Below are 24,893 nucleotides of genomic sequence, written 5' to 3'. Positions count from 1 at the left end.
ACGGACAAGCTCGGCAGGATTTGGAAACGGGCGCCCACCTTTTACCAAAACCGCATTTTCTACGGTATTGTTTTCATGAGCAAAACGACACTTACAACCAGAAAGCGCCCACAACAGCCAAATGAAAAACCAGCAACAGATTGAACTGGATTCCCGACATCAGCCTATCGAATGAACTAAATATTTTATCATATACCGCTGGTTTTGGTTTTATACGGTGTAAGCTTCCCTGCTTCCTGGCTTTGTAGGTAACATACACACACATAAATACAGAACTCAATCTTAAGTGCAATCTCAGTCTGCAACTTCACAATTGCTATTGTTGTTAAGTTTTGTTAGCTATACCAGTCCAAATCTAAATCCAGAAAGGAAGAAAGAAAGATGAATTCTATTTCAAAGAGGGCTTCTTGTATGGCGGCTATGGGAGCAATCGAGGGTTTCAGAATCTTCACAGATCAGAGGGCCTTTAATTTCAAGAACCTACTAACAACGCCCAAGTTACTGTCTATTTCTCCAAATACTTTTGCGATTGCTTCTGCCACTAGCGTTGGTGCTGTTGCCCTGAAATCTGCCATTGCTTCTCCTGTTTCTGGAGCGAAGCTGACTCCTCGTCTTCAAGAAGAAGTAACAAAATCAAAGAAAGCAGAGTTGAAGGATGATTCATTGAGATGCGTGATGTTTCTCAGCTGTTGGACCCCAAACTGAAATTGAAATTCAATTCAATTCCGTCACGATAGAGAGGAATACGGAGAGGGATCGATCACCCGCTGAAGCAGCAGTAAACTGAAAGAAAACAGATTTAAAGGACGGTGTATCTCAGCTGTTAGGCTCCAAGCTGAAATTGAAACACAGCACAGTTCAGTTGGGTCACGATAGAGAGGCACAGGGAAAGGGATCGATGACCTGTTGGTGCTGCAGGATGCGGGCCACCCGACCGCCAGAATATAAGTTGTATATTATGGATGTATTTTGTAAATGAATGAATTGATTGCAATTCTCTGGGTTCAAAGAAAACAAAATTTTGGTAATAAAGGTTTTTTTTTGTTTTTTTAAATCTCATCTCTTGTTGGCCGCTCGTGTCATTTCGTTTCGTTTCACTACTAAACTACATCGGCCCATTGAAACTTATGTAGCCACATTATCATTCTGTAACTTTCTCTTCATCCTCTTGTTCTGAACTTCCACAAATATTGCAATCCCCGGGTCGGTAATTTCTGAGGTGTATAATCTCAACTTAAAGGCAAATCCAAAGTATCAACTAATTATAGATTGTTTGAGACTAACAAAATCATATCAACTTAAAAGTCTAACAAAATCATATACAACTTAAAATAGTGTGGAGTCATAACTTACCATGGAGTAAAAAATTTCCATAAAATCTAGTGGAGTGCAAAAGGTACTTAAAAAATAATAGATATGGATTGAGAACCAGAAGTAACTTAGACTGGTCAAAAGTTAACAATTTTTTATTTTTTTTATATATTAATAGGTTCTATTTTCCTGCAATAAATTATATTTAAACTATACTTAAAAATCGTTGATGAACCGTAGTTTATGGTAAAAATAAGATAAATGAGATTCTATAATATAATTTCATCAGTGATATCTAAAGGCTTCAGTAGTCCCTAGAGATAAGCAAGTTCTTACATTAGGTGTCTTCATAAATAAGAGTGACCACCTAACCAGTCATGATCCATTGTTATTTGTTGAAGTGTTGTGTTTCTCTCTAGCCCATAAACCAAAATTGTGATAGCTTCCCATCATCCCTTATTATTAGTTAGTTGGGGGATGTTTGATACATGATATTATTGGCAAAATGATCATCTTTCTTGACTAATTTTCTTAATTTATTAAAGATTTCATTCTCTTTGATTTTTGGTCATCATATCAAATAAAGGTCCACGTTCCCAATCTACTCAAGAATGCAAGTCGACAAGCTTATTTGCTACATTGTTGCCCAATCTATCTGCTACATTGTTGCCCAATCTATGGACATGATTATATATAATATTTTGAAAGGAATCTAATAAATTAATGCTCTATATTAACAATGATTAAATGCATAAATTTGATTTCATGTTATCCTTCATCATAATTCCCACCTTGTTTACTATTAACATGGAATCCCTTTCAATAACTTAATTACATACCTAGCCAATGGATTAGTTCAATTAATTGTTGCCAAAATTACTTGGCATTTAACTAGTTCCATGCAATTGGGGGCTTGGTTAGAATTTTTTTTGTTAAGACATGCTAATCTTCATTAATGTTAAAGTGCATGTCTTTTGTGCATGTCATGAATTTACCACATTATTTGTAATTCATTGTTTGCGGTATATTCAAAGACAAAAGTGGATTCCCCCCTGTTATAATGCCTCCTACCCTGACACAACTTAGGTTCCTTTTCAAAGCTCCATCAAAATTTAATTTGGAAATAGAGGGATTGAATAACATCCCAATTTCTTTTATATCCTTCTTCTTTTGTCAAAGTCTTAATTTGTAATCATAAGTTTGGGAAGAAAATCTTATAATTCCAACTATAAAATGTATTATTATAATATCTAGTCCACATCTTCCCTCCTTTTATTTTGGACTTTGTAATTTTCCTAATGTTCCTAAAAAAAAACTTATTTTAAATTGTCTAAATTATTTAACATTGAAACATTTCGAAAATTAATTCAATTTATATATTCTATGTGAACATAATAAATTCATATAAACTTTATAAATGTTACCAAGCAAAAAGATTCATCACAATATTATTCTTTATCCCATAATATAGAAAATTCGTTCAATCCATCTTTCCTATACTACAAAGATGAGAATAATGGCCTAACTTTTGTTGAGAAATTGACATTAGAATTTTCGTAGAGACCACCTCTTTGGAAAAACCTTACTAACATTGGCATGTTTGACACCTCTCATCATACCAAACATAAACTTCTCTCAACATTTTTGTGTTGTGTTTTAAGATAAAACCAGGTTCCTTTCACTTCTAACACGACACATTCTAAAGGACTTTTTTTGTAAGTTTAAGTTGTATCGCCTCAAAATATCATGGAAAAAACATACATCGAGCTAGAAACATCATCAAACATGCCATTGAGTAGGTAGTATCAACTTGCCTAGTGAGAAACCATATATGTTTGTACCAATAATAATTTGTCCAAAAAAATTAAAATTTATAGCAATTTTAGCATCACTAAAGTATCTACTACAATGTTGTAATACCAAAAACTTAACATAAACATTCAGACTCAAGAATCTCAGGAAGTGATAGGAGTCAGATCCCTAACACCAAAACCTAAAGAGGCATGATGAGCAGGTTCACACTAAAAATGAAGCTCAATGTGTGTCAACCTTGCATCAGTCCTCTCTAAGAAAATCCGCTGGTTATGTTGGACCCTTCTAACATTCGACAGAATAGAAAAGGTATTGTATCTTTTTGTCTGCTTGTCCTTCAATACCCTCCCCAACAGGGTCTTCATCTGCTAATACAGAGCTATGGTAGTGAAATAATGTTTCCTTCTTCCCTAGGTATGCCCCAAGTTAGGATTCCAAGCAGAAACATCTTCCAAGATCTCTAAATCTGATAGGGCTTGTCTGTTACAAAAATTAAGAGACTCCTACTTGAAAATTTCACTCTGAGTTTCGGGGGGGCAATTTCATGGTAAGTGTTAGTGGCTTCTTGGACCTACTATTAGGCTTGATTACGAACCTGGGGACCACGACCTTCCCCTCTCCCACGCCCCCAACGCTTACTTCGCATGTGCTGGCGTTGCATGTCAGGAAAGTATAAATAACACGTGGGGTTTATGCCCAAAGAACTCAATCCAAAACTAGATAAAATACCAGAAAATCAGAGGGTGATAGAGCTAGGATACAATAAAGAGACCACATAATCCCAAAAAGGAGACCATGAACAAAAGGGTGTTGCCAAAAAAAATGGGTTAATAACAACCATCGAGGAGAAACATCAAATATATTTCCTTGAAGACTCAAAACCCAGATTACCAACAACCCAGATGCTAAAAGAACAAGGTGAACATAACGATAGCCCAAAGTAAACTAAAATTGACCACAACCAACAGAGTGCGAGTAGAAAGGGAATATAATGAATATAAAACCAAGGTTAACTTTGAAATGACAACCCAGTAACTCTAACAAACCACTACATGCATAAAAAATACCCTAGATATAGATAAAACCCCTCCCAAAGACATGCCAAAACACTTTCAAAGAGAAACCATGAAAATTAACAAAGAACCTACACAACACAATATGTATCAAAAACATGCAAGCTGAGAGAAGAGTCGAATTTAAGACTCGAGAGGCCACTTCAATGTTCATGGAACTGAATGATGATTTTCCCACGACACTCAAGAATAAGGTATGAGTTTAAGATCACTATCACAAACACACTCAAATGCCACAAAACATCTACTTTGCATAATGGAAAATACACAACAATGAATCAACTAGTAAATTTTAACCCAACACTTGTTATATTACAAAAAATTAATACAACAATCTTAAGGTTGTCGTACCATATATCATGACCCTTGCAATAAGCATTGATACACGACAATAACTAGGGCTTGGTATCAATAATTATGATGAGAAATTTGTCCCCGAATAAAGTAAACTTGACTTACTTACTGATGTTGTGCATCCATCATCCTTTCAGTCCACGTACCTTGAACACATCAAGCATGTACTTTTCCTCCTCTTATGTTGATCACTGCAACTTCTACTTCTTCATAAGGCTTGCATCTTAAGCTCCTCAACCACCTCTATCAATCACTCTTGGTTGCTCCAAGATGACTGAACATAAGTTGCCTTCTACAATGTCTTTTGTTGCTCCAAAAGGTCACTGTCATAATATCTTCACAACTGCTTCCCACTAGTTGTCCTTTGATCCTCAAAGACACCAACACATAGGGACTTCACTACTACCCTCTTCTTGCCTCTCAACTGCTCCAAGACCATACTTAGGGCTTGGAGGTTTCCTTCTTATCTCTGATTTGACCCACTATAAATCATAGAAGTAAGGCACAATAACTAGCCCATTTGACTGCTCTTTGTCTCCTCCAAAATTCAATCCTTAGGGTATACAATGTACAACCCACTTATTGTGAAAATTATGCGACTGGTCCACAATACTTAGGGCTACAAGTCAGCCACTAATAACCCTCCAAACTATTGTACCTTGGCTACTCAACACTGTTGTTCAAACACACAAAACAAACCTCATCACCTAACATTCAATTAAATAAAAGAGAACCTTACTTACCTTGATATCCTCAACTGATATAGTTCTGAACATACATGATTGTAATCCACGTCCAAGTTACAATTCAGACCTGAGGAAAGTTCAAGCATGCATCCAACTCCAATTCTGTGGTTATACAGTCACCCAAATTGTGTGTTAATTCCTCCAAATAGGTTGAAATCCCCACGCTGTCATGGAGAGAACTTTGACCCTTGCTCAACTTCTTCTTCTAGCCCAAAACAAAGGTCACGACCGTCTTATCTCTCACATTAAACTCCGTGGCTTGATCACAAATTTATCACACACCTAAAACAATATTTATGCCTAGAACATCTTCGCACTAATATCCTTGAATCGATTTTCTATAACCTAAGACAAAAACAAACCAAGAAACTTGTCCTTTTATTTTCCTTCTAGCTCGAACTCACTTGAGATCTGCAACTACCTAAGATAACTCTTTTCTCTTAATTAAATGCACTTGTGATGTGGTTGAGTGGGCTCATACTTTCCTTCCTTTTATAGAGTTCTTGGTAGTCTTCCCTTAGCCACCAAGGGTCATTACATAACTCCAAGCTAACCTTAATAAATTGTTTAAACCCCATAAAACATGAGACATAAAATTCTTTTCATTTGACCAATGCCACGCCATTGATGCCTTTGGTGCCCCTTATCTCCTTAAGGGTGCCCCATATTCCCTCAATGATCAAAGCATCAAAATCTCCACTTGGTTTTGCACCCACAACTTTTGTCTGCAAAACCTATTGCTTGGGTACTTTGCCTACAAAGCCCTTGTGGGTCAAAATTATCCCAAGCCCTGTACCCTGGAGTGTGGGAGTACCTACCAAGCTACATAAATTAACACTCCCTCTTAGTGAGGGGGTTACTTCCACTACTTGGAAATATCTCATCATCATTATCGTTGGTGACACTAGCCCAACTCCTGGAGTTCACCACTGCAACATACCCTGTAGAATGAACCACACTCGTCTTGGTAGTAGAAGCTTCCTTCTTCTTCTTCCTTTCTTGGTAGGCCTTCATGACATTCCACAATTCCTTGTTTCCAGCTGTAGAAGTCCCCTTACTCTCAACTGACCACACACTCTTCTTGGGTTGTGGATTCTCCTTCTAAAATTGCATACTGCCACTAGAACTTGGCTCCCTTTGAGCCTCAAGAACCTGCACCTGTTTCTCATGATCTATATGCTTTCCCATCAGCCAGTATAGACCATGATCCCTAACTCCAATAACAACTCTATTCGAGTTAGAGCCTCTAGGCCTAAGTCTTTCTTTCCCATCCTGGAAAATAATCTCAAGCCCCTTCTCCTCGATCAATGAAATAGACAACATGATGTATTTGGGCTCCGGTACAAAAAATAAATCTTGAAATCACAACAACTGACCTTAATCCATCTTGAATGACACGACACCCAATCCTTTGGTCTCTTTCTGACTCTTGTCGCCAACTATCATGTGCAACTTCGAGTACCACTTGGTTAGAGTCTCAAACACATCACACGAACTTGTCATATGCTTCGATGCACCATTATCCACATACCATGCAACCTCATCGATGGTACCCTCGGTGAAATGAGAAACTAGGGGAAAAACCTCATCCTCCAACCTTCTCGAGAGGTCATCTAGCTTGGAGGATGTAACAACACCAATTATCTCCTTACCCTTCTTCTTCCTCAGACACTTGGTCGAATAATGACGACATTCGCCACAATTGTAACACTTCAACTTACTCAAGTCCTTCTTTTCCTCGCCCTTCATTCTCCTTGCAAGAGCCACATTATCATAAAAAAATTTCTTCTTCTTATGAAGTTCCTTGTTTCATAGTTCCTCCTTAATGAAGTGATCCCACAACCCCTTCTAATCTGGCAGCTTCTCACAAGAGACGATCCCTTTGATGAAGGGATTACTTTACTCGGTAAACCATTTCAAAGCATTCCTCACCATCTCAAAACCTGAAAAATTCTTGTTAGATATGAGGCCACTCCTTCACTATCCAACATCTTGGTGCTCCTTAACTTATCCTCCAATATCAAAAATTGGTTCTAGTTATTATTCTGGAACACATCGTGAAGAGATTTCCACAACTCATGGGCAGTGTTTTTCCTAGGCATATGAGGTATCAAATGATCTTTTACACAATCTAGGATGATCTTCTTTGCCTTCCTATCGAACTCCTCATACACTGCCAACTTCTTAGGATCAATTGGTTTCTTGGTTTCCTTGAATCTTGTTCACCATTAAGACCAACTTGATCCTTTCCTTCCAAGGACTATAGTTGGACAATCCATCCAACCTATCCTCGAATCGTAGACCAACTAACAATTTTTCCATTTCTTTTAGTGCTTCAACAACAATGGAATCAACTCTTCTTGAGTTGTACACTGTGTACACTCTAATTCACTAGCCCTTCAAAGTAGCTCTGATACCATGTTGATTTTTCCATGACACTCTAGAATCAGGTTTGAGTCTAAGATCATGATCACAAACACACTGAAATTCCACAACACTTCTACTTTGCACAACAGAAAATACAAAGCAATGAATGAACTAGTACATAAGAAATTTTTTAACCCAACACTTGTTATATTACAAACCTTTAATACAACAATATTAGGGCTCCTGTACGAAGGATCATGGCCCTTACAATAAGCCCTGATACAAGAAAATAAATAAGGCTTGGTAACAATAAGTATGATGACCAATCTATCCTTCAAAAAAGCACAGTTGACTTACTTGCTAATGGTGCTAGCATCCATAATCCTTTTAGTCAACATGCCTTGAACACATCTGGAAGGTACTTTTCCTCCTCTTTTGTTGATCACTACAACTTCTCCTCCTTCAGAGGCTTGCATATCCAACTCCTCAACCACCTCTATCAATCATTCTTGTCTACTCCAAGATGAATGAACACAAGATGCCTTCTATAACGTGTTTTGCTGCTCCAAAAGGTCACTATCAAAAGGTCTTTAAAACTGCTACCCACTATTTGTCCTTTGCTCCTCAAAGACACTAGCACATAGGGAATTCATTGTTGCCCTCTTCTTGCCTCTCTTCTACTCCAAATAAGACTAGACTTAGGGCTTTCAGGCTGCCCTCTGATCTCTAATTTGACCCACTATAAATCACAGAACTAGGGAACAAGAACTAGCCCACTTTACTACTCTTTGACTCCTCCAAAAGTCATTCCTTAAGGCATACAATGTACAACCCACTTATTGTGACAAGTCTGCGACTTGTACACAATACTTAGGGCTACAAGTTAGCTATTAACAACCCTCCAAAATAATGTACCTTGGCTACTCAACATTATTGTTCAAACACACTAAACATACCTCATCACCTATCATTCAATTAACATAAAAGAGCACCTTACTTACCTTATTGTCCTCAGCTGATATAGTTCTAAGCATACATGACTGTAATCCAAGTCCAAGCTAAAATTCAAACTTGAGGAAAGTTCAAGCATGTGACCACCTCCAATTCTATGGTTATATAGTCACCCAAACTGTGTGTTAATTCCTCTAACTAGTTCGTAACCCCTGCACTATCATGGAGAGAGCTTTGGCCCTTGCTCGACTTATTCTTCTAGCAGAGAAGAGAGGTCACAACCCTCTTATCTCTCACACAAAACTTTGGCCTAGTCATAGATTTACCACACACATAAAACAAGACTTATGCCCAGAATATCTTTGAATTGATCTCCTTGAATCAATCTGTCAAAACCTAAGACAAAACTAGACCAAGAAACTCATCCTTTTCTCTTCCTTCTAGCTCAACTTCACTTGAGATCTGTGTTCACCTAAGATAGATCTTTTCTCTTGATCGAATGCACTTGTGACGTGGTTGAATGAGCTCATACTTGCCTTAACTACTAAGGGTCATTACATAACTCCAAGGTGACCTTAAAATTTGTTAAAACTCCATAAAACATGAGACATAAAATTATTTTCATTCAACCAATGTCACCTCATTGATGCCTTTGGTGCCCCTTATCTCCTTAAGGGTGCCCCACATGCCCTCAATGATCAAACCATCAAATATCCACTTGGTTTTGCGCTCACAACTTTTGGGTGCAAAACCCACTGCTTGGGTACTTCGCCCACAAAGCCCATGTGGGTCAAAATTCTCCCAAACCCTATGCCCTAGGGTGTGGGAGTACCTCCCAAGATACATAAATCAACATTGAACACTCAAGGATCATCCTATGTTCCTCTATAACAGCTCCACAATCTCAACTAGACATGTAACACTCAAAACAATAATCTATTAAACCTAACCATCAATGCTCTTTTTAGGAATTAATATAAAGATTCTCCATTTACACAAAGGCTAGATATTTTTCAGCCATCCTCCCCTCAACTTTCCTCTTGACCATCGCTCCTGACACAAGGGGTTTAGTTGTGGCCTCCCTACGTTGCCTTGGATACAAATCGCTCAACCCAAAAAACACATCAAGTCGTAAACCATCTCTTCTGCCATGAAATCAATCCACGTGTTTTTGCATGGTAGGGGGTGGCCACACTACCCCCCACATTTATTCCTCATGCCAAAACATGGTGATGAGTGCATCCCCCTAGCCCACTATGTATCTTGGGATTCACTCCCATCAAGGGGACGCATTCTAAAGGACTTTAATTATATGTAAAACTATTTTTTCTTTCCTGCATGTCATTGAAAAGTTATGGTCTTTGGCTATAAATATGGATTTATATTTTGGTGTACCATTGATCTTTCTTCCCATAACCATTATGGAAGATGATTATGTTTTTATATTAGGTTAGTTGTTTTAAAACAAATCATAAAGTCTTGTTTACATTTTAGTTAATGAATTATATATTAGTATAGCTATATAAATTAAATATTGATAAACATCAAAATATTTACTTCATAATATATATCACGTTACTTAAAAAAGAAATAGAAAAATTAACTAAATTACAAATTTATTTTAAATTATGATTATTATTATTAATTTTAAAAAGAATAGTATATAAGTTAAACATATAATAAGATTCATTCCCACTTTACCATAGAGATTCTTAATTTGTAAATAGGTTATGTTACTGTATAATGACTTATCAATATCACATGCCCAAAAAACCATAGCTCATAATTTGACATTTATTCATATGTTATATTTTTTAATTAATCAATTTAATTAAAAAAATAACATTAAAAAAAAATATATTTCAAAACCAACTTACCTAAAAACAATAATAATTCTTTTCTTAATTTTATTTTATTTTTAATTTTCATTGACAAAGATCAATTAATGAATTATAAGATTTCATTATAACATAACTGGTTTCTTTTAAATAACCTTTTAACTCCCAATAACGATGGATGAGATACGAGGGGTAGTTTCATCCTTACTGTAATTATAGTGATATGATAGGCGTTCATTGTTGAGAGATGCTCTTCTTCTTCTTCTTCTTCTTCTTCTCTTTCTTTCTTTCTTTTTTTTTGTGTGGTGGTGAGTAAATTTTATTTATTTTTTAAATTTGGAATAAATTTATAGGAAATTTTAGCATATTTCTCCACATTTTCAATTGAAGAGAGTTGAATATGTGATAAGAAACAATTAGTAACAATATTAAAGAAGAGGTTGATGATCCAAAGTGTTAGCATGTCAATTTACAAGTGTTAAATATAGGCGGGGAGGATCTCTACTTGAATGGTTCATGAGGCACAATACTTGCTAAGGTTTTGCAAATGGGGTAGCAAGCTAAGTGGGCTTGATTGTGGGGATCTCTACTTGAAGGGATCTCTACTTGAATGGTTCATGAGGCACAATACTTGCTAAGGTTTTGCAAATGGGGTAGCAAGCTAAGTGGGCTTGATTGTGGGGAAAACTCCATAGTTAAGTGCGCTTGAGCCAGAGGAGATCTGGGATGGGTGACCTCCTGGGAAGTCCTGGTTACCGGGTGCAAGCCCCAGAAGTGATGATTGATGCTATGTGATTCATTTCACTAGTTTCAATCCCACTTCTTCACCCCTGTGAGCATCACCCGATGCAATGAGTGCTAAGTGAACTATTAAAAAATCATGAGAAATTAGTCAGTTACGACTACCTCTCATGGAAATGGTCATACGTGAATGACTTACTTAACGCAGTGGAATCCCAAAATGATATCTAATATAATGCACTGCGTAAACCCCCATACTTAAATTCAAAAAAGAGTGAAGGGATCTCTACTTGAATGGTTCATGAGGCACAATACTTGCTAAGGTTTTGCAAATGGGGTAGCAAGCTAAGTGGGCTTGATTGTGGGGAAAACTCCATAGTTAAGCGCGCTTGAGCCAGAGGAGATCTGGGATGGGTGACCTCCTGGGAAGTCCTGGTTACCGGTTGCAAGCCCCGTAAAGTGATGATTGATGCTATGTGATTCATTTCACTAGTTTCAATCCCACTTCTTCACCCCTGTGAGCATCACCCCGATGCAATGAGTGCTAAGTGAACTATTCAAAAATCATGAGAAATTAGTCAGTTACTACTACCTCTCATGGACATTGCAATGAGTGCTAAGTGAACTATTCAAAAATCATGAGAAATTAGTCAGTTACTACTACCTCTCATGGAAATTGCAATGAGTGCTAAGTGAACTATTAAAAAATCATGAGAAATTAGTCAGTTACGACTACCTCTCATGGAAATGGTCATACGTGAATGACTTACTTAACGCAGTTGAATCCCAAAATGATATCTAAAACAACTATTTTGCATGACCACATAAACTAAACTCAATTAACAATGAGTAAATAAAGTTCTCTATCTTCAAAAATATGAATTATTAGATGGTTATACATTAGCCATAATGTAGAGTTGTAAAATATGGGAAAAAAATATATTTTTTTTAATTGTTTAAATTCTAATAATTTATTTTTCCACCTTTATGTTTATTAAAGATTTAGAGGCCATATGGCAATGATGCTTTTGGTTGGAAAATGATGCTTTTAGTTGGAAAATGATAATTTTCAATTTATATTAAACTTTCCAGTTTAAATTCTAATAATTTATTTTCCACCTTCAAGTTTATTAAAGATTTAGAGGCCACATGACAATGGTGCTTTTAGTTGGAAAATGACAATTTTTAATTTATATTAAACTTTCCAATCAAATATGATATGTTGAGTTTTACTTTATTGTTTTCGGGTGTAAAACCCTAATGGTAAGTAGAAAGCACCTACAAACAAATGAAAAGTTAGAAACATAAACCAAGCCTACAAGTGTTAAATATGGGTGGGGAGGATAACAACTATTTTTCCTAAACGCCTAAACTAAACTCAATTAACAATGAGTAAATAAAATTCTCTATCTTCAAAAGTATGAATTATTAGATGGTTATAAATTAGCCATAATGTGGAGCCCTAAAATAGGGGAAAATTTATGTAATTTTTTTTTTAATTGTTTAAATTCTAATAATTTGTTTTTCCACTTTTAAGTTTATTAAAGATTTAGAGGCCATATGACAATGATGCTTTTGGTTGCAAAATGATGCTTTTATTTGGAAAATGATAATTTTTAATTTATATTAAACTTTCCAATTTAAATTCTATAATTTATTTTCCACCTTGAGGTTTATTAAAGATTTAGAGGTCATATGGCAATGGTGCTTTTAGTTGGAAAATGATAATTTTTAATTTATATTAAACTTTCCAAAATATGATATGTTTAGTTTTACTTTATTGTTTAGGTGTAAAACCTTAATGGTAAGTAGAAAGCACCTACAAACAAATGAAAAGTTAGAAACAGAAACCAAGCCAACGTGATTATATTAGATGGAATTGTGTTCTAGGGACATTGTGAGCTAAATGAATTGTATTATTATATTATAGTATTTTATATTTTAAACGTTGGGTATTTTTTCCCCGAAGAACAAATAAGTGCTACATAGTAGTTAGTCCTACTACTTAGTTTGAATATAGCTAAATTAAAGTAAAAATTTTGATAGGTTTAGAATCCAGTCAATTTAAGTTTTAGTGATTGGTAAATTGGAGTATTTTGTTAATTGTAATTATGCGTTGTTGTTTGTAGATATGAACAACTTTGTTGCTAATTTCATTTGTTGAAATATGAATTCATCTACCATAACCCCTTCTCATCATTAAGTTAAAGGGGGGAACCCAACATTCTTTCTTTTCTTGAAAGTGAACAAGCATGTAAACATTAACAATAGAACCTACCTGATTTGAAGAGATGTCAAGAAAGGAGGTTGTAAGCCAGTGAATGCTTTTGTGAGAATTTAGGATTTGGACGTGAGATGGATCCCAAAGAGTGCAGAGACCCCTGAATGCCCCTTTGGCACTTACTAAGTGATACCACTTCCATTCCATAAATGAAATTATTGGGCTAATATTTCTTGGTCCACCAATTTAGTCTCCTAAAGTACAGAAATTCAGGGTCTTTCTGTCCTGATTAAGGGTTTCACTTCTGATCTCCTTTTTTTGGACACTAACCCTCTATAATTCCAGGAGAGGACTATCATTATTTACTTTTTGAATCGGGGGGGCGCAGCGCTTGGGTGGGGCTATTCTAGAGCTTCTCTTATTTCCTTTTCTTCCCATGTCTCCCTTTTGAATGTTTTTTAGGGTGGATTGATGTCCTAGCTCTTTCTCCTTTTATGTTTTTTCAATCCTTATTACTCTGTTAGTTTTCCTTTCAGAACGATGGGTTTGAGGATCTTTCTCTATTGCTTTCTCTGCTTCCAACTTCTCATCTACTGAACTTGCAGAGGGAGCTCCAATCGTACCATCCCTTTGTGAGAGGAACTCTTCTTTTTCTTATGAGGAATCATCTTTTGTAGGTTATATATCTTCATTAGGTCTTGCTGCGTTAGTTTCTTCCATAGGACCATGAGAAGCCATTGGATTAGAAGGCAAATCTGAGATTCGGGGAACGTAATGAGGGATCTCCCCTTATTTCTCCTCATTGGTAGAGCATCGTAACTATTTCCTGAATTTCCAAGATTGAATGATTTACTCGTGCCTAATTTCAACAGATTTGTACTTTGGAGAAGTTGGCCTAGATTCCTTTGTGGGGGCTTGTACCTGTTGCTAGTTTGAAGGGGGATGATTCATTTGAGGTCCTTTTTTCCTTTTGGTTTGTTGCCATTGATCCCTATATTCTCCTGGTTTTCCCAAATCTTTTGGTTTTTTAAAGCAATTTCTGGTGAAGTGCCCATAGTCTTGACAAATTTTACATTTCAATGGAATTAATCATAGTCCACCTCTTGAATGTACGACTAACTATCTAAGCTAATATTCATCCGAGTTGTCTTTAGTGCGACTTTTTGGAAGCTTTTCCGGTGGGTTTTTGCGGTATAATTTCTCTAAAATCTGACACAAATTTATTGAAACCACAAATTTATCCAAGTGCCCTAGAGGTTTTTTTGGGTGCTGAATCCATATATATAGTAAAGAAACTAGTTTATATAACAAAAATCAAGATTTCACCTCAAATTTTTATGCCGGATTCCGCCACCAGAAAGTCCAAAAAGTCGCACTAAAGACAACTCCATATTGATTGTGGTAGGTAGACCCTTTTCGAATTCTAACTCTACACAAATTCTAGCACAAGAGAATATTCCATCACAAGGTTTGGCACAGTCAACATATTTTCCCAATGTGTTTCCAATCTTCTCCTTAATTTGGATACATATTGGAAAATACCTCTAAAAATACCGTTAATTTGAATACATATTGGAAAATACCTCTAAAAATCACATTATTTAACCCCCTACCAATATGAACCCATACACCTTCCCATTTTAAAAAGCCCCTACTTTCTTTTTTTTGATCCAGTAAGAGTAGTACCTTTCATTGATCGAGAAAATTACATAATGTACAAAAGTACGGGGTTATGAACAATAGCGCAACCCCTAACCAACCTCAATAAAACCTACCTAAGGATTAACTCACTTAACTGGCACTCATAGCAACACTTAAAAACCCACCTTCTTAGCTCGAAAGATAAGAAAAAAGGGTTTTAAAGACTTAACAGGATTGCTGAAAGACAAAAGTTTCGGGTCACAAAGAACCCGAAAGCCTTTGAAGTCGAGGGCCCACCAAACCTATAGCCCAAAGAACTACAAGAAAAACTTAAAACAGGCCTTAAACTTGGGAATATAATGCAACCCGAAAATCGAATGATCTAGCCCTTGCAAATCTAATGGTTTAGAACAGATTTCGAGTGACCAACTAGCATGTTCCTTAAAAGATCAAATGGACCTGATGGAAAGCCTAAACCACCAATCTAAACTATTTCGGGTTCGGAATAGGGTTAACTGTCAGTTAACTTGATGGCCCGAAAAACCATTTGATCCATCCATCGTAGATCCGGCTGTCCTAAGCCAATATCGGGCCGGTAACATGCCCTCTTGATACCAAACCATTCGGACCCAATGAGTGGCATTAACTGTTTCTTTGAGATATTTCGTGTCCGTTTGGAGGGTTATCTTCCGAGCATTTAACCTCCCGAAATCCGTTAGATGCCATAGATTACTGCAATAGATGGTTGACTGCCAGTCGAACTGCCCACTGTTTACCACCTGCTTCTTTACTGCGATTGGTTTCATTTCCTTTGATTCCATAGGCCTGATTACTGCTTTTCTTTCATGGATTGTTAATGTTCCCTGTCTACAATCGCTTGTCTGTTACAGTCCTTCCTCAAATCTTCTGAGGGTATCAACTCCCAAGCATATCTTCTATTGTCTCCAGTGCAGAGCACACCTTCATTAGCAATCGATCCGCTAGCTTGTTGGTTGTTCTATGCACATGAACAAATCTGAGTGTTCTCAGGGTCCTCAGGTGGGATTGTATTTGTTGGTAGACCTGCAATAACCGCTAGTGCTTTGAAACATTTTCTAGTGTTGTGCCATTGCCTATCTTCTTGACTGAATTGATTATCAATTCAGACTCTGCTTTTGTGATGGCATTGTGTAGATTGGAGTCAATCAAGATTTCTAGGCTTTTCTCTAAGGCCATGAGTTCTGCCATATTGTTAGTGGCCTTCCCAAATGACTATGAAAGATGATTTTTATATAACCCTGCTCATCCCTTATTACTTGACCATAACCATCTATCCCAAGGTTTCCTTTAGAGGCCCCATCTATATTGAATTTCAAAAAGCCTTGAGGAGGTGGTTGCCGGATGTCCTTTCCCATTGTTATGTGTCTTACTATCCTGCTTATGCCCTAAGGGGCAGGAAACTGGAGACCTAATTGAAAGATAATCTGAGCTTCCTGCCTTAGAGGATGGTTCTTAGGTGGTTTTTTTAAAAGGGTGCTCACAATTTCTTTGAGCTATCTTAAAATCTGAGCTATGATGCTATGGGTAGAACCACTTCTGTTCTTGAAAATCCTGTTTTTGCGCTCTTTCTAGACATCCCAGATTAAAAAACCTGGAATCAGAGTCCAGGCTATGTTGATTACTTCATTTTCTGAGAAGTCTTTTCTCCATTTCTTCAAAGTGCCAGTGATACTATAATCGTCCCTGTCAGTTTGGCTGAAGATTGAGGCTACCCAATTCCACAAGGTAGTGGTGAATGGGCAGAAGTTGAGAAGGTGATCCATCGTTTCTTCATGCAGACCACACAACTGGCATCTAGATGGACCAGCTAAACCTCTTTTCCTGAGGCTTTCCCAAGTCAGAATTTTTTTGTGTTGCACCAGCCATATGAACAGTTTGATTTTCATCTAGTGCGGGTTCTGCCATATTTCCTTCCATGTATTGTCAGGGTTTGGCAAGTCAATCCCCATGGCAATTTTTTTAGCTTCTTTGAGGTTGAAATTGTCTTCATTTTTTCTCCCCCACCTAAGTTGGTTTGGCGGTGAAGTTAGGTCAAAATCTTTCTCTGTTCCAAGATCATTGCAAGAGCTTCAACCTGGGCCTTCAAAGGGGTCTCCTCCCTATATATTATCTCCTTCCATGTTCTCCATTTGCCATTGCTCCTTGTCTGATCCCAGAAGTCACTTACCCTAAATAGACCCTTGTTGTCAGTATCATTCTTGAGAATGGCTAGTTCTCCTCTGCACAGGTTAGGTTCCTGCTACCAGTTGTCCTCCTAGAACCAAGCTATGTTTCCATCTCTGATCTCCCAAAGACTATGCTTCTGTACTATGGCTTTATTCTCCCAAGCATTGTTCCAAATGTGGGAGCCCTTGATGAACCCCGTCATCCGAATATGATCCCTATCTTGCCAATTATTTGCATACTTCTGTTTCTAGAGCTTAGCCCAAGGGGTTCACATTTCCTTTAGCCATCTCCACCAAAGTTTAACCCCCAAGGCTTTTCTTAGGGTTTCTGGGTTGTGAAGACCCAAACCTCCATGGGTCTTGGGTTTACAAATCTTGTCCCAAGCTACCAAATTCCATTTCCTTTTCTCTTCCCCTTTGCCCCAAAAAAAATCTCTCTGGATGTTCCTGATTTGTTGTATAACACCTTTAGGAGCAGGAGGAGCTGAAAACATAAAGATGAGAATGGTTTGCAGGACAACCTTTGTAAGCACTAACCTTCCTGCTAAATTCAAAGATCTGCTTGTCCATTTCCTGATCTTGTCCTGCAGTTTATTAGTCACTGGCTCCCACACTTCCTTGCTCAGGGGTTTGTCAGTGAGAGGTATTCCCATATATTTGGAGGGAAGTTGATCTCTTTGAAAGCCGAGGATTCTAGAGAGGTTTCTTTAAATAGCAATATCAATATTAAAAAAGAAATTTTTTGATTTGGTAAGACTCACCTTTGTACCAACTGCCATAGCAAACTCGTTCAGGATGTGTTTGAAAGATTTTGCTTCCTTGACCGTTGGAGTGCCCTGCAACATGGTGTCATCCACAAATTGCTGATGAGTCAAGGTGTCCCCATTCAAGGTTAGTTTGAGACCTTGGATTCTTCCTTCTGCATTAGTTGATTTGATCACTTTGCCTAATCCTTCCATCATGAGAATAAAGAGGAAGGGGGAGAGCAGATCTCCTTGTCTGAGACCTCTCGAGGGCTTAAAGACTCTTTTTGGGGAGCCATTGAGTAGGATAGAAAAATTGGTTGTAGTAACAAGGGCCATTACCCATCTTATCCAGTTATGGTCAAAGCCATACACTTTTAGTACTTCCCTGATATACGACCAGCTTAGCTTGTCATAAGCTTTGGCTAGGTCAAGCTGCATGATCATACATGCCTGCTTATTTCTTTTAAGAGAGTGAACCACCTCATGAGCTTGAATGATATTATTTAGAATTTTTCTTCCTTCCACATATCCAGTTTTCTCCTCCGATAAAAGAGTAGGAAGAAGGGGCTTGAGTCTGTTAGCAATTACTTTAGAGATAATTTTGTACACCACATTGCATAAAGGTATGGGTCTGAATCTATCTGGTGTCATAGATTTTTCCTGCTTTGGAATCAAAGCTATGAAAGAAGCATTGAGTTCCCTCAAAACTATTTTGGAACCTCTCGAGTCCTCCACAACATCAAGGATGTCTTGTTTGACAATTTCCTAGCATGCTTTGAAGAAGTCTACATTGAACCCATCCGGGCCTGGAGCCTTCCCATTTTTCATCTCTTTGATAACTTCATTGACCTCCTCTTCAGTCATTGGCCTATTGGGATTATGATTGTCTTCCCTGGTTACAAGTTTTGGAATATACTTAGTGAAATTTTTGATAAACAATGATCTGTCTAAGAGTGGCTCCTCAACTGTGTGTTGGAAATGTTGAACCAAAGCTGTTTCCATTTCTTTGTGGGTGCTAAGCTCTTTCCCTTGAGTGTCTTGAAGTTTTGAAATTTTGTTGTTTTCCCTGTGGGCAACTGTGTACTTGTGGAAAAACTTAGTATTTCTTTACCCTTCTTTTATCCATTGCACTCTAGATTTCTATCTCCAAAATGTCTCCTCTTGCTGACATCGTTTATCCCATTCCTGTTGAAGAGAGTCAGCCTGCATTTTCCTTTCCTCGGTAAGGCCATCTGTGATAAGGATCTGATTAATTCCCTGTAGTTTCTATTCAATTTCTCTTTTGGCTTTGAAAATATTTCCAAATTCATTTTTGTTCCATTCTTTAAACCTGCATTTGATGTGTTTCAATCTCTGTTGTAGTAGGAACATTTTTGTGCCTTGAATGGGCATGTCTTCCATCCACCATTTCCTCATGTTCTTGATGAAGTCGGGGTGAGTGAGCCAAACATTTTCAAACCTGAAAGGTCTGTTCCTTGGAGTGCCTATAAAAGAAGCTTCAATATGGATTGGCTAGTGATCCGAGCCTCTAAAAGGAAGGATTAATGAAGTCAGGTCAAGGCCCATGAGAATGAGGTCCTCTAAGATTATGAATCTATCTAGTTTAGAGGAAACTTGAGAAGCCCCTCCCCTCTTATTGTTCCAGGTGAAAGTGCCATTTATTGTCTCCGTATCCACTAGTCTCATGTCATTGAGGAAGTTCTGGAAGGCAATGGAGTCCCTGCCTAGTATCCTGGTCCCTCTTTTTTTTTTTTTGTGAGAGATTTTATCATATTAAATTCTCCTCCTAGAATCCAGGGCATAACAAGATGTCTTTCTCTCAGCTCCTCCAGTGAGGTGAGAATTTTGAGTTTGTCTTCAAGTTTTTGGGGTCCATAGACATTTGTGATCATATATAGTTCCTTATTACCCAAATTTTGGATCACCATCGAAAGGTAGTTCCTGGATGCCTTAGCATGCAGGATTCCAAGTTTTTGAGGATTCCAAAGAGTAAGAATCCCTCCTGCAGTGTTGTTTGCTTTAACTTCTAGATACTCATACTTAATGAGCCAGTTGCTATGTATCTCTCTGAATTTTTCTATTGAACATTTAGTTTCCTGTATAAAAACCATGTCTGGTTTTTCTTCTTTTATTCTATTGCTGAGATTTCGTTGTTTTCTTTTACTTTCTAAACCCCTAATGTTCCAAGTTGTGAGCTTCATTATGAAAGGTTTGTGAATGAGTAACTAGTGAGATACTTCATCTTACCTGAGTTAATCATGAGTTTCTCGCACTCTGTCAATAGCTCATTCTGTCTCTTCCTTCCTCTTTTCCTGCCTGGATTCTTGGAGGAGTGACCTGATGTAACTTCCATCGATTTTATAGATTTATTTTCCTGGCTTTCATGGTTCCTTTTGACCCCAGATCCCTTTGCTTGAGATCTCCATAGGAAGAGATTCTGCACTCTGTCAAACTCCTCTTGTGGTAGAAAGTCAAACCCTTTGGCGGTTCCTTGCTCCAGGAATTTTTCTAGATCCAGATTCTCCCTCTTAAGGATTTCCTGTAGTTCGTGGTCCTCCATTCCAACTTCACTTGGGGTCATTTCATGGTCCCTGCCAAGTTCCATAATGCTGGGAAAAACCTCCCTCGGTATGTTGTTTTCAGGTATATCCTCCATGCTGGCATCTTTTACCTTCTCTGCAGGATTGTCCTTCGAGGCTTGGTTTGTTCCATTGTTCACTCCTTCTTCTTCTAAAACCTTGGAACTATTATGACTTGGTTGATTTTCCTCGTTAGCTTTCTTTTGGTACTTTTTCCCCATTTCCCTTTGCCTCCTACCTTGGTGAAGCCTTCAGGGTCTTTGCTTGTATTGATTTGGATATTATCCATCAGTTTGTTTAGTGGGCAGTCTCTGAAGAGGTGTCCGTGTTCATGACACTTACGACATCTGAATGGGACATGTTCATAGTCTACTGCTTGCACCCATTCTTCATCATAGAATTCTAAAATGATTTCATCCGGAAGGGCTCCCGATAGGTCCATTTCTACACATATGTGTGCAAAGGATGTGTATTTTCCTCACAGAGTCGCATCTGATATTTTTAAAAAATGACCTAATTTATTTCCTATGGCTTTTAGTGATTCTGGCAGCCAGTAATCTAAAGGTAGGGAGTAGAGTCTTATCCATACTGGTACAGAAGTGAATGTCTCTTGTTCCAGGACAAAATTCATCACCCATGGTTGCATATAGAGGCCTGCAATAGCATAGAAGTATGGTCCTCCTTCAAAAACTCTGTCCTTATGCTCGAGGTTTGTGAACACCACTATGAAGAAACCCTTGGACCTAAGGTGAACGGTTATGTCCCCCTTTGGTTTCCAGTCGTTTTTAATCCATGCATTCAAAGCCTTCTCCATTGGCTATATTCCCATAAATTTGCAAATAACTGCATAATTCGCCATGTGATCCCTATGCGCCTGTAGCGCTGGATCATTTAGAACAACCTTGGGTTTAATGGTTGACCTGGGTTTGCAAGGTCCCGTCCCCGCCTTGTGCTCCGCTTTCTGCCTATTGTCTCCTGTTCTTTGCTCCCTACTGACTTCCTCTTGATTCTCTTCTGTATTTTTGTGCTTATTTCTTCCATTTATGCCTCCAATGGTTTCTTAAATCTATACGAACCCACTTTCTTGTCTCTGTTCACAACTACCTGACTATAAGAGGGAGTAGAACTCCCCCCTCCTTACCTCTCCATTGTTACCAACCCTAAAGCCTTGTTTCAAACCCTCGCTCAGCTTGCTCCCATCGCGCTCCAATTTTTAACTAAGCTAGAAACCAAAAAAGAAAAAAGAAAAAAAAGCCCCTACTTTCACTAGATATTGTAGGTATCCATTTTTTCATAGACAATTTTTATACCACTTTATATTTTTTGATTAACCTTGAGCTCCATTTTTTATACTTGCCAATATAAAAACCCTTTACCCCCTATTATATGCTCAATTTATTATGTCATTTTTTCCTCAATATATATCCCCCAATATGAATGCACGTGGTATCATATTGCTCCCCCAGCAAAGTCCCCGTGTCTTCTCGAAGGTGGCATTATTCCAACAGTGAAGGGGCGGAAAAGGAAACATCACTTAGACTATAACAGTGGAAGGGACATCACAATTGAAATGGAAATTGGGGCTCAAAAGATCCAAGGAAATCCCTTGTCCCCCCATGAAGTACAGACCATTGCGGAAAATATGATCTCAATATTCAATTTCTTCTCAAAGAAGAAAGTGAAGAAACCCTTGCCATATAAGGAAGAGGTGACTTCACCATCAATCGAGGGTTTTCAATTGTTCAAGACCTGCTGGCAGACAATTCTAAGGGAGGACCACAATCCCATAAACTGTCCCAATAGGCCCTGATATTCTAATTGAAGAGCATGAAGCCTGGCCTGAGGGGCGGAGATCTTGACTTGAGGAATCTCATCATGATTTTTGACAAAACGAGAGGTAGAAGCCTTCTAGAAGTTGGGGCCATTTGAGACCAAAGAGCTAAAGGTTGCGATCTCTTGATCCAGATGAGAGAGGGAGGCTAGATTGGTCATGATTGACCACCCGACTAAATTGAGGCCCAATGGGCTAGAGAAATGGAGGGAAGAGAAGGCAAGGTAAGGATAGGAAAAAAATGGATCGAGGGGAAGAAAAGTAAAGGAAAAGCGAAAAACAGTGAAAAAAACATCATCCAAAAAGTTCAACCCACGATGCCTCTAAGCACAACAAAGCAAATTGTGTGACTTGGGACAACTTAGGGCCACACACGATAGCAAAAAAAATTTGATTTACACTTTTGTGTTGATATACATATAATTTATAAAAAAAAATGATTTTATTATTTTATTAGAAATTATGATTTATAAGCATTTTAGAGATGATTATTTTTAAAATATTTAAAAATGTAAAAAGAATATTTGTATAATTTTTTTAAATAAAATGTCTATTAATTAAATGTTTTATTAATTTATTAGCAATCATAATTTATAAACACTTTGGTGATAATTACTTTTAAATTCTAAAAATAAAATTTTTAGATATTTTTTTAATAAAATATATGCCTATATTAATTCTGGGAATTAAAATTTAATTATTTTTACAATTTACTATTATTAAAGAAGTGGGTGAATCTATACTCTTCAAATGTCAGAAGCATTTTGTTGCCCTAATAATGAGATAGCTGATTTAAGAGATCAGAATTTTTGGATGGCCGCCCAGTCAATAACTTCGTAGATAAACAAGGCATTGTCTAATTAGAACACAATTTTGTTTAGATGGTGATAAATAAGGCTTGGTATCAATAAGTATGATGACCAATCTATCCTTGAACAAAGTACACTTGACTTACTTTCTAATGGTGCTAGCATCCACAATCCTTTCAGTAAACATGCCTTGAACACATTTGGCATGTACTTTTCCTCCTCTTTTGTTGATCACTACAACTTCTCCTCCTTCAGAAGCCTTGCATATCCAACTCCTCAACCACCTCTATCAATCACTCTTGGCTACTCTAAGATGACTGAACATAGGATTCCTTCTATAATGTGTTTTGCTGCTCCAAAAGGTCACTGTCAGAAGGTCTTAAAAACTACTACCCACTAGTTGTCCTTTGCTCCTCAAAGACACTAGCACGTAGGAACTTCATGGTTGCCTTCTTCTTGCCTCTCTACTTCTCCAAAGAAGACCAAACTTAGGGCTTGGAGGCTGCCCTCTAATCTATGATTTGACCCACTATAAATCACAGAACTAGGGAACAATAACTAGCCCACTTTACTGCTCTTTGACTCCTCCAAAAGTCATTCCTTAAGGCATACAATGTATAACCCACTTATTGTGACAATTCTGCCACTTGTCCACAATACTTAGAGCTACAAGTTAGCTATTAAAAACCCTCCAAAATAATGTACCTTGGCTACTCAATAGTATTATTCAAACACACTAAACATACGTCATCACCTATCATTCAATTAACATAAAAGAGCACCTTACTTACCTTATTGTCCTCAGCTGATATAGTTCTAAGCATACATGACTGCAATCCACGTCTAAGATAAAATTTAGACCTGAGGAAAGTTCAAGCATGCGAATGCCTCCAATTCTATGGTTATATAATCACCCAAACTGTGTGCTAATTCCTCTAACTAGTTCGAAACCCTTGCACTATCATGGAGAGAGATTTGTCCCTTTTTTGACCTATTCTTCTAGCCGAGAAGAGAGGTCACAACCCTCTTATCTCACACAAGACTTTATGGCCTAGTCATAGATTGATCACACACATAAAACAAGACTTATGCCCAAAACATCTTCGAACTGATCTCCTTGAATCAATCTACCAAAACCTACGACAAAACTAGATCAAGAAACTCATCCTTTTATCTTCCTTCTAGCTCAACTTCACTTGAGATCTGTGTCCACCTAAGATAGATATTTTCGCTTGATCGAATTCACTTGTGATGTGGTTGAATGAGCTCATACTTTCCTTAACCACGAAGGGTCGTTACATAACTCCAAGCTGACCTTAAAAAATTGTTAAAACTCCATAAAACACATTGAGACATAAAATTATTTTCATTCAACCAATGCTGCCTCATTGATGCCTTTGGTGCCCCTTATCTCTTTAAGGGTGCCCCACACGCCCTCAATGATCAAACCATCAAATATCCACTTGGTTTTACGCTCACAAATTTTGGATGCAAAACCCACTGCTTGGGTACTTCGCCCACAAAGCCCATGTGGGTCAAACTTCTCCCAAACCCTATGCCCTATGGTGTGGGAGTGCCTTCCAAGATACATAAATCAACATTGAACACTCAAGGAGCATCCTGTGTTCCTCCATAATAGCTCCACAAGCTCAACTAGACATGTAACACT

At 37.6% G+C, this 24,893-nt stretch overlaps 1 protein-coding gene across 1 annotated transcript; it reads left to right on the top strand.

Moving 5' to 3' along the window:
- The first annotated feature begins 227 nt into the window (after positions 1-227).
- On the top strand, positions 228-1,028 carry LOC149193778 (uncharacterized). Its single transcript, XM_089406934.1, has one exon. The coding sequence runs from the start codon at positions 382-384 to the stop codon at positions 703-705; it is 324 nt and encodes a 107-aa protein (XP_089263060.1). The 5' UTR covers positions 228-381; the 3' UTR covers positions 706-1,028.
- Positions 1,029-24,893: the final 23,865 nt, after the last annotated feature.

Source organism: Pinus tabuliformis, chromosome 2_2 (genome assembly GCF_031772625.1).
Source record: "Pinus tabuliformis cultivar Carrire ecotype Pingquan chromosome 2_2, CPIR1, whole genome shotgun sequence".
Classification (NCBI taxonomy): domain Eukaryota; kingdom Viridiplantae; phylum Streptophyta; class Pinopsida; order Pinales; family Pinaceae; genus Pinus; species Pinus tabuliformis.
This window is presented reverse-complemented; position numbering and strand designations above follow the sequence as displayed.

What these genes read in the sequence shown, in the direction of transcription:
- LOC149193778 (XM_089406934.1), top strand. Translation starts at nt 382, where the DNA reads ATGAATTCTATTTCAAAGAGGGCTTCTTGTATGGCGGCTATGGGAGCA.